General features: G+C 44.4%; 1 protein-coding gene across 2 annotated transcripts in view; it reads right to left on the reverse strand.

Moving 5' to 3' along the window:
* LOC147015040 (beta-hexosaminidase subunit beta-like) overlaps positions 1–10,955 on the reverse strand; it is a 55,763-nt gene extending 44,808 nt beyond the window's left edge. Inside the window, exons 1-4 of one of the 2 annotated variants that reach the window (XM_085849390.1) lie at positions 10,562–10,955; positions 9,553–9,618; positions 6,682–6,728; positions 5,804–5,914 (exon numbers count right to left, since the gene is read on the reverse strand). In XM_085849390.1, the coding sequence (XP_085705516.1) occupies positions 5,804–5,914; positions 6,682–6,728; positions 9,553–9,618; positions 10,562–10,919 (582 nt within the window). In that variant the 5' untranslated portion in view covers positions 10,920–10,955. The remainder of the gene's footprint in view (positions 1–5,803; positions 5,915–6,681; positions 6,729–9,552; positions 9,619–10,561) is intronic. The other variant, XM_085849389.1, reaches the window with a different exon arrangement.
* Between the last annotated feature and the right edge of the window lie 341 nt (positions 10,956–11,296).

An 11,296-nucleotide genomic window follows, 5' to 3' on the forward strand; every position in this document is an offset into this window, starting at 1 on the left:
ACCTTGATGTTCCTGTGTCCACCGTACACAATGTTATCAGGAAGTTTAAGGTCCATGGCACTGGAGCCAACCTCCCTGGACGTGGCCACAAGAGAAAACTTGATCGAAGATTGCAGCGAAGGATTGTGCGAATAGTGGAGAAAGCACCTCGATCAACTGCCAAACAGATTAAAGCTGACCTTCAGAGACAAGGTACGATGGTTTGAACTCGCATCATCCATCGCCAACTCAATGAAAGGGGGTTTTATGGAAGGAGACCAAAGAGGACCCTGCTGTGTGTGTGAGAGAGACAGAGAGAGACAGAGAGAGACAGAGAGAGACAGAGAGAGACAGAGAGAGACAGAGAGAGACAGAGAGAGACAGAGAGAGACAGAGAGAGACAGAGAGAGACAGAGAGAGACAGAGAGAGACAGAGAGAGACAGAGAGAGACAGAGAGAGACAGAGAGAGACAGAGAGAGACAGAGAGAGACAGAGAGAGACAGAGAGAGACAGAGAGAGACAGAGAGAGACAGAGAGAGACAGAGAGAGACAGAGAGAGACAGAGAGAGACAGAGAGAGACAGAGAGAGACAGAGAGAGACAGAGAGAGACAGAGAGAGACAGAGAGAGACAGAGAGAGACAGAGAGAGACACAGACAGACAGAGAGAGACAGAGAGAGACAGAGAGAGACAGAGAGACACAGAGAGACAGACAGAGAGAGAGAGAGACAGAGAGAGACAGAGAGAGACAGAGAGAGACAGAGAGAGACAGAGAGAGACAGAGAGACAGAGAGAGAGAGAGAGAGAGAGAGAGAGAGAGAGAGAGAGAGAGGAAAGCCCGACTGGAGCTTGCCAAAGCACACCTGAACAAGCCAAAATCCTTCTGGGAGAATTTCCTGTGGACATACGAGACCAAATTAGAGCTTTTTGGTAAAGCACATCATCTCTGTTTACAGAAAACAAAATGAAGCCTTCAAAGAAAAGAACACCTTCCCCACATTCAAACCTGGAGGTTTAGTGATATTTTGGGGCTGCTGTGCTGCCTCTGGCAATGGGTGCTTTGAATGTGTGCATGGAATTATGAAATCAAGAGATTACCAAGGCATTTTGGAGCGCAATGTGCAAGTGCAATATAGCGTGCAATATAGCGTGCAACAATATATATTGCGCAATGTGCAATATAGCATGCAAGTTCCCTTGCAACAATACATATTTAAAGTATTACTTTCTCCCAGTGTCAGAAAGCTGGGTCTCCGTCGAAGGTCATGGGTCTTGCAGCAGGACAATGACCCCAAACACACTTCAGAAAGCACCCAGGAATGGTTCAAGACAAAACACTGGACTACTCTGAAGTGGCCAGCAATGAGTCCAGATCTAAATATTATTGAACACCTGTAGGGAGATCTGAAAACAGCAGTTGGGAGAAGAAACCCTTCAAATCTGGGAGAATTGGAGCAGTTTGCACAAGAAGAGTGGGCCATCCTGCCAGTACAGAGGTGAAGGAAGCTCATTCATGGCTATAGGAAGTGCTTGACTGCAGTTATTTTGACAAATGGTTGTGGTATCAAATATTAAGTCAAGGGTGTCAATAATATTGTCAATGCCATTTCTTTTGGTTTTCTGATTTAAAAGGAAAAAAAAAATAAAGTTGTGAATCAAAAACAAAGGTTCTGTAATATTAACAGAGAAATAAAGAATTGTGGAGACAAAATACTTTTGTCAATTTAAACTTATTTTTAGACAAAATTGTGAGTTATTTGAAAAAAGTGCAAGGGTGCCAATATTTTTCACCATGACTGTATATTATGTCCTGGTAATTACTTACAAAAGCTATTTTATTTGAAGTTATAACCTTAAGTTGTAAACAATTTACTGATATCCCAACTGCCCGAATCATCAGCTGAGCACGGTTTATCATTGAGGTTTCGATCCTTTCAGCCCAGAACCTCTCCAAACGGCTGATCCACAACCCTGGTCGCAGGTCCACATCAGTAGATTACTCAACATCAATGGACGCACAACGTCAAAGTTGTGTCCAGACAGTCAGTCAATACAGCAATGCAATATCCTTATTTAATTATTAGTTTTATTTAAAGTATTACTACATATGAATAACTTTAATCATACACCACTTTATATGATACATTAAGCGATAAACACTTTACCTTGTAGACATGTCCTTTACACAGCACCTCCATCTAACCATGGACTCAAACCATCATCAACAACCGATTTCAACATGCTGCACTGCACATCCGAGCAACCACTAACAAATTATTTTAATGCTTATTTGTAATGTATTTTATAAATAAGATTTATTTTATTTTCATGTAAATACCTCCATTATATATATATATGTTTCACCATGAATATTAATGAAATAATTTAGCTCACTAAAATAATTAATTCATTTTTATTATTTCAAATGCAATACAATCGGAACTTGTTTCCATGAAAACTAACCAAACTGAAATAAAAGGTGACGATGGAGTCCAAAGACATTCTCACAAAACCTGATCAAACAATCAGCCAAGTATCCTCTGTTTAACATGATGGAAAAAACCTTTCAGCACGTTCCACAAAATCATCTTTCACTGAACAAATTCTTTCAAATCTGAGTAGCTGAGATGAAAAGACATTGGGTCATTCCATGTCAAATCATCAAAGAATCTGCCGTCATCTCTCAGATTTTTGTAAAACTTTGGGAACCAATTGGGACCAATGAAAAATGGCAAGAACTCAAATATTTTTGCTAACAGCCTCTTAATTAGTGAGATACAGACTAACGAACTTTGGACTAATTAGCACGACGTCGCGAATTCAAATGGCCATATCTCTAAAAGTATAACACCGAGAGAGCTGGTTTTGGTGTCATTTTAAAGGTATTTTCATGCCCTATGAATTTGTCTGGGCAACATTTTCCTACCTCCAACCACAAAAAAGTTATCATAAAATATAAACTTCAATCGTGAATCTCGAAAAAATGTATCCTTCAAATTTCCTCAAATTCATCCCAGAGGTACCTTATGATGTCAAGAAGCTTCCACATAAGTTTTGTGATGGGCACTCCAATAGTTTCTGAGATATGAGCAATAATGTACATGTATGTATGGCATATAGGTTCGAAAATCAGCATTTGTAATGTATTATACAATCATTCTAACCCAGCCATGACAGGGAACACAGGGAACGACCATCAATTGCTTTGAAGTATCATATACTTTCATTTTCAACTGGGCCTGAGGGGAAGAAACAAGTGCTGCTGTTGCTGCATTGAAGAGGAAATTGAAAGCCTCAGTCAGGTTAGTGAACACTGTGTACCTGAATTCACTTATTGGTTGTATAATAGATTACAAATGCTGATTTTCGAACCTATATGCCATACGTACATGTACATTATTGCTTATATCTCAGAAACTATTGGAGTGCCCATCACAAAATTTATGTGGAAGCTTCTTGACATCATAAGGTACCTCTGGGATGAATTTGAGGAAATTTGAAGGATACATTTTTTGGGGATTCATGATTGAAGTTTATATTTTGTGATAACTTTTTTGTGGTTGGAGGTAGGAAAATGTTTCCCAGACAAATTCATAGGGCATGAAAATACCTTTAAAATGACACCAAAAGCAGCTCTCTAGGTGTTATACTTTTAGAGATATGGCCATTTGAATTCGCGACGTCGTGCTAATTCGTCCAAAGTTCGTTAGTCTGTATCTCACTAATTAAGAGGCTGTTAGCAAAAATATTTGAGTTCTTGCCGTTTTTCATGGGTCCCAATTGGTTCCCAAAGTTTTACAAAAATCTGAGAGATGACGGCAGATTCTTTGATGATTTGACATGGAATGACCCAATTGTAACCCGTTTTAATTGTTGCATTGTGACAGGGAAAGGTGTGCAAGACTACCGGGAAACTGAAATCATCAACTTTATGAGAAACTCTTGTACTAAAACCATTCTGTCCAACTCTAACCAACACATCCGGATATGCAGCAACTGTGCAATCATTAACATTCCTGCTTACAATCAGGATATCTTGATAAATCTTGTTAAGCTGCTATTAAAAAAAATTATAGTTAACCACACAAATATCATCGATATAACGACATGTATGAGATCATTTTTTTTAGCTAATCCTAATTATTTTCTCTTTCATCAGTTTCTGCAAAAATGAAAATTCACAGAAAATAAGAAAAATATATGCTCGTAGGGGGTTACAATCCCCCCCTCCCACCCATGGGAATACCCTTAACCTGTTGAAACATTATACCACAAAAGACACAAAAGTGTTAAAAATAATGAAATTAATAACATCCTTCAACTTCTGCTGATCAAAACGATGAAAACTTGAGTATTTATTTTTTAGAAAGGAATGCTCTATCAAACCTGACACATAAAAACTTATTAAAAGAGTTTAAAATCTTATGTTTTACAAAGGAATGCTCTATCAAACCTGACACATAAAAACTTATTAAAAGAGGTAAAAACCTTGTCAATCACTTTGAAGAGTGAATCCCAAGTACTAAATCCAAATTTCTACATAAAGTTGAAAAAAAAATCAAAAGCTTCAACTGACTTGATGTGGAGGTATCTAATTCTACCTAAGAACACTAAAGAAGAATTAATGTTTCAGAAAGTGTTCATACCAGAATTCTTCTCAATTGCTAAACAATATTTCCTAAAAACTTGTAATCCTGAGTTAACTATAACCGATAACCGTTTGGTGGAACACTGCCTGGCACCCGCTATGAACCTATACTTGGTTAAGTTCTTCGAGACATGAACAAGTCGTTTCGATTTTGGTTAAGGTCTGGATGCAGAACTCGCCGATCAGTGGGATACAAAAGGTGAACTATTCAGCCTGGCAGAGGTTTGTCTCTGCCGAGTGCCGTTCAAGTTACCTCCTAAATCGACGGTGGACAGAGGTTATGGTGTCACAATCTGTCTGCAATCAGGATATCTCAAAAAAGTGGTGGATTGATTCAGACGAATTTTGGTGGACAAGTTTGGTGCGTGTAAAGGACGAATTCTTTTGATTTTAGTGAAGATCCGGATTCTAGAATAATTTAAGTGATTACTCACCATTGAGAGATAGGGCAAAAAATGATATAGAACAACAGGGTATTTCAAAAAGTACTGGATGGATTTGGGCAAAACTTGAGGGACTGGTTGAGGGTGGGACGAGGAAGAATTTGTTCAATTTCGGTGAGAATCCGGACCCAACAATTTTTCGTTTTTCAAGCGAATCTTCACCATTGAGAAATAGCACCAAAAAAGATATGTAGCATAATATTTCAAAACGTTGTACACAGATTAGGACCAAACTTGGTGGCAGATTAAACACAAGAACAAAGAGATTCGATTTTGGTTCAGGTCTGGATGTAGATTCGGCCTATCAGTGGGATCCAACATGTAAACTATTCAGCCTGTCGGAGGTACGCGTTCCACCGTGTGTCATTCTAGTTTTGCCTTTTAACATGTTCCAAACTAATTTTCACAAAGACGTAGTGATGTTTTCAGGGAATTTGACAAACTATCAGACTTACAATGCTCTTTGTGAAGTTTGTTCTTCCTTTCATTTTGACCCGATTACCGACTTAACGTTTGCCTTTCTAATCATTACTGGTAGATCAAGTATGACATTTTAATCAAAAGTGGTGATTGTTATCACCTTCCTTTCTGGACAACATTAAGGTGAATGAAAAACGGGCAGGTCCAGCTGACCTTTATTTTTAATAACAAACTTGCACATTATCGTTGTGCTCTGCTGCCAGGTGGAACAAAGGTAGACCCGTGATCAATAACCGACTGCGGATCCACTTGCCAGGTTCTGGAAGAGTATGTAAAGCGGAAGAAAGTGGCGCGATGTATCGAGCAGCAGGCCACGGTGAGAAAAGCGAGGGAAATCGTCGATGATGGTCTTGTTGACGATGAGCTGGGGTGGGAACAAGAACAATACCAGTTCCCTTGCAACAAAAACTTCAACACAGGTGGAAGCCAGTAGGCCCATCCCACCTGTGCAATGATTACCAACCGATGGTTATTTGTCTGTGCTCTGTCCTTTTTCAATGCTGATCATCAAGCAAAGAAGCAGCACGTACCATTTTAAAGTTTTTGGTATGACTCCACCAGAGATCGAACTCGTGACCTCCCAGACCCGGAGCAGACCCTCTAACCATTACACCACTGAGTCTGGTTGAATGACTGTTCAAGATTCCAACCAAAAAGGAATCGGGAAAATGAGGACACTTGAGACGTGAAAGAAAAACGAGTTGTTCAGCACAAACTGGTTTGTGGCAATTGGATTAAAAATTCCCAGTTAAACCGGATCTGTTGAGGTTTTTAAAAGGGAGGATAACCCAGTGACCTGACTTTTGCTGCATTGTAAAAAGTCAAAAACATTTCAATCTCGACTTGTGAATGAAGTGGAAACCTCTTGTGTGCATGTGAGATAAGATTCCTTACAATGGATGAGTTAGCCAAAGGATTAGAAGATAACTCTATTATGTGTGCGAACAAGAACGAAAGAGACTTCATCGCGGAGGAAGAAAGAAACAAAGCACAGAGTGGAGAAAAACTCCAACTGAGCATCAAAATTGTAAATCGAGAAAAATTACAAAGTGTGGTCTTCAGTATACAGAAAAGGGTGTGCCAAGTGCACAGCACTCAGAGGAAAGTGCACGCACTGGAAGACGCACTCACCGAGCCATCATTCGCCTCAGAAACAAGCTGGCTGAAAGTCTCCAAACCTGCGAAAAGATGGACAAGTGATTAAAGGCCTTGTGTACCACAATCAACAGAACAGGGCTCATTGTTACTTCAGGTTCAGGATAATGTCCACACAAATGTAACACTGACAAGAGAGTTAGTTATTAATCAACACTGTCAGACTTGTGGAGTCCTTCATACTGAGTCAGCAAAACGATGAGAGAGAGAGAGAGAGAGAGAGAGAGAGAGAGAGAGAGAGAGAGAGAGAGAGAGAGAGAGAGAGAGAGAGAGAGAGAGAGAGAGAGAGAGAGAGAGAGAGAGAGAGAGAGAGAGAGAGAGAGAGAGAGAGAGAGAGAGAGAGAGAGAGAGAGAGAGAGAGAGAGAGAGAGAGAGAGAGAGAGAGAGAGAGAGAGAGAGAGAGAGAGAGAGAGAGAGAGAGAGAGAGAGAGAGAGAGAGAGAGAGAGAGAGAGAGAGAGAGAGAGAGAGAGAGAGAGAGAGAGAGAGAGAGAGAGAGAGAGAGAGAGAGAGAGAGAGAGAGGAGAGAGGGAGAGAGAGAGGGGGGGGGGAGAGAGAGAGAGAGAGGGGAGAGAGAGAGAGAGAGAGAGAGAGAGAGAGAGAGAGAGAGGAGAGAGAGAGGAGGAGGGAGAGGGGAGAGGGGGGAGAGGAGGAGAGGAGGAGAGGGGGGAGAGGGGAGAGGGGGAGAGGAGGAGGAGGAGAGAGGGAGGAGAGAGGGAGAGGGGAGAGGAGGAGAGGGGAGAGGAGGAGCAGAGAGGGGGAGAGGAGGAGCAGAGAGGGGGAGAGGAGGAGCAGAGAGGGGGAGAGGAGGAGCAGAGAGGGGGAGAGGAGGAGCAGAGAGGGGAGAGGAGGAGCAGAGAGGGGGAGAGGAGGAGCAGAGAGGGGGAGAGGAGGAGCAGAGAGGGGGAGAGGAGGAGCAGAGAGGGGAGAGGAGGAGCAGAGAGGGGAGAGGAGGAGCAGAGAGGGGGAGAGGAGGAGCAGAGAGGGGAGAGGAGGAGCAGAGAGGGGAGAGGAGGAGCAGAGAGGGGGAGAGGAGGAGCAGAGAGGGGGAGAGGAGGAGCAGAGAGGGGGAGAGGAGGAGCAGAGAGGGGGAGAGGAGGAGCAGAGAGGGGGAGAGGAGGAGCAGAGAGGGGGAGAGGAGGAGCAGAGAGGGGAGAGGAGGGGAGAGAGGAGAGAGAGGAGAGAGGGAGAGAGAGAGAGAGGAGAGAGAGGAGGAGAGAGGAGAGAGGAGGAGAGAGAGGAGGAGAGAGGGGAGAGAGGGGGAGAGAGGAGGAGAGAGGGGGAGAGAGGGGGAGAGAGGGGGAGAGAGACGGAGAGAGGGAGAGGAACCTCTCCCCTACAACCCTCCACATACTCAAGGAGATTCATATCTGACGCAGTAAGCTTAACATTGACATCATCTGGAAACAGGTGGAAATAATATCTATGGTTAATTCAAGTTTCATTCAATTGTAATGTTTATTTCTCAAGCAAACATAATACTAAAAACAAAACAAAACCTGGAATGGCACTCGGAAGAGTGTACACATCCGCCAACCAGAACAGTTTACGTTTTGTATCCCATTGATAGGCCAGATCCGGATCCAGATCTTCACCAAAATCAAATTGATTCGTCTTTATCACACACCCAACCTGTCCACAAAGATTCGGCCGAATCAGTCCATAACACTTTACAATACCGTGCTTACAGACAAAGACAAACAGACAGACAGACAGGGGTGAAAACATAACCTTCATCCACCATCGGTGGCGGTGGTAACTAGAGAGATCAAAGAACACCTTATCCCCCAGTCTTGAAAAGAAAAAAAAGACTCCCCTTTTACGAGGGGGGGTATGGTGTTCTTCCCTTTATGTTTGGATTATATTTCAAGCTAAGGCTGAGCACCACCATTTTGTTCGAATCTTGAAGTTCCACCGTGCTAAGAGAGTGAGCAGAAAATTTGATTGGTGGAGCCGGCGTGTAGTTTTGCCAAATTACTAAACTGTTTTTTTGGAAATGCAAACAACGATATTTCTGCTCCATTCACCAAAATATACAATTCAACTGAAATAGAATAAAGATTTTAAAGATTGTATCAAAAAAAAAAAAATACTTGGAAGTTTTCCACCATTGATGCGGCATCTTTTACACCACCTTATCTTACACATGATATAGTTATTTGTACCTGTTGTTTTTGCCCTTTAGGACATCCTTAGAAACAGTAAGTTTCGTGTTTGGAATGATTTAGAAATTGGTTTCACTGTCAGGCAGACATTGAGAGTATAAACATGATCTCACTCATCACGACACGTAGTCAATCATGACAAATTAAGAGCCAAAGTACTACGGTAAAATGGCAAACTTGTCTTTGCGTTCATGTTCCGATTCGTGTTGAGAATATAACATGAAATTGAAATAAAGTTGTTCCTCAATTATAAACCGACATTTGCGGGACAGACAGACAAACAAAGCGAACCCAATGATTAACCTCGCTTTTACATTGGAGCGTGTGGGGAAGATATGTAAAAGTATAATTTGCAGAACAGTTCGTGTTTCACAGAAGGGTTTGACGTGGCATTGGGACGTACTTAACAGTCAATGTTGTTTTTCATGAGATCATAAACTAACTGTTGCAATCACAAGCAGTGTTGTCTTTCAATCCGTTTATTTTAACGATCCCAAAACCCGATCTATCCCACAAAAGGAGAGAAAATAGGAATAAAAGTTCAGGTGCATGGAAGGTTCAACCAGGAGGGGGTTACTGGGAGAAACGGATCGAGTGCTGGAGAACCCACGAGGATGGGGACGAGAAGTTGTGAAAAATAAATAAATAAGTATAAAATAAATATGTATATAGACACTGTGTTACCTCTCAAGGCTCCCCAAACATTGTCTGCTGTGAGTGTCGCGTTCTCTTGTTGAACAACCAGGTGGTCTGCAAAACAGAGCAATCCACATGAACTGGGCAATAGTTCCTCCGAGAACGGGGTGAGGGAATGGGTGGGAGTAAAGCACTCAGGGTGGGGGAATGGGTGGGAGTAAAGCACTCAGGGTGAGGGAATGGGTGGGAGTAAAGCACTCAGGGTGGGGGAATGGGTGGGAGTAAAGCACTCAGGGTGAGGGAATGGGTGGGAGTAAAGCACTCAGGGTGGGGGAATGGGTGGGAGTAAAGCACTCGGGTGGGGGAATTGGTGGGAGTAAAGCACTCAGGGTGCGGGAATGGGTGGGAGTAAAGCACTCGAGTGTGGGAATGGGTGGGAGTAAAGCACTCGAGTGTGGGAATGGGTGGGAGTAAAGCACTCGAGTGGGGGAATGGGTGGGAGTAAAGCACTCGAGTGGGGGAATGGGTGGGAGTAAAGCACTTGGGGTGAGGGAATGGGTGGGAGTAAAGCACTCGGGGTGAGGGAATGGGTGGGAGTAAAGCACTTGGGAAGGGGAATGGGTGGGAGTAAAGCACTTGAGTGGGGGAATGGGTGGGAGTAAAGCACTAGGGGTGAGGGAATGGGTGGGAGTAAAGCACTAGGGGTGAGGGATCAGGTGGGAGTAAAGCACTTGGGGTGAGGGACCGGGTGGGAGTAAAGCACTAGGGGTGAGGGACCGGGTGGGAGTAAAGCACTAGGGGTGAGGGAATGGGTGGGAGTGAAGCACTCGGGGTGAGGGATCAGGTGGGAGTAAAGCACTCGGGGTGAGGGATCAGGTGGGAGTAAAGCACTAGGGGTGAGGGACCGGGTGGGAGTAAAGCACTAGGGGTGAGGGAATGGGTGGGAGTGAAGCACTCGGGGTGAGGGATCAGGTGGGAGTAAAGCACTAGGGGTGAGGGACCGGGTGGGAGTGAAGCACTCGGGGTGAGGGATCAGGTGGGAGTTCTGTGTACTCACATGCTTCGCTGTCGCCAAGATTGGGATATTCAGCGCAATGTTTTGCCGTTTTTACAGAAACCAACAAGCGGAGTAGCGACTTCCTGGAGCTCTTCACGTGGTTCACTCCGACCCGGCGGGGCAAGATGAGCAGGTAATAACGTCTGAACGCGTTCTGTAGCACGGAGCAGTTCGCACCAGCAGCCGAACCGGGTCCGTGCTCGATCCGGAATCCGGATCTCGGAAGAGTGAACGCCTCAGCAGAGCGGATGACTTTCTGCGGCTGCGGCCACAGGACGCCGTTCATGGCCGACCACCCGAGAGCACCGGGCATCCATACAAGGAAACACCAGAACACCGTAAGCTGAACCGTCCGCATCACGACAAACCTGGAACTGAAAGCTCGCGGCTGCCACACGTGACACCAACGTTTTCACCTGACCCCGCCCAGAAGACGTCCGAACGTCAGTCAGCCACGTCGGGTCGTGCGTCTGACGTCAGCCGCGTCGGGTCGTGCGTCAGACGTCAGCCACTTCGGGTCGTGCGTCAGACGTCAGCCGCGTCGGGTCGTGCGTCTGACGTCAGCCGCGTCGGGTCGTGCGTCTGACATCAGCCGCGTCGGGTCGTGCGTCTGACGTCAGCCGCGTTTGGTCGTGCGTCTGACGTCAGCCACGTGGGGTGGTGCGTCTGACGTCAGCTCGTAACATCCACGGAAGACCGGAACGTTGTTGCAACTCGGATCCTCTGGTCCATTGT

The sequence above is a fragment of the Eptatretus burgeri genome, chromosome 12 (genome assembly GCF_056783735.1).
Source record: "Eptatretus burgeri isolate ZD-2024b chromosome 12, Ebu_testis_v1, whole genome shotgun sequence".
In the NCBI taxonomy this organism is placed as follows: Eukaryota; Metazoa; Chordata; class Myxini; order Myxiniformes; family Myxinidae; genus Eptatretus; species Eptatretus burgeri.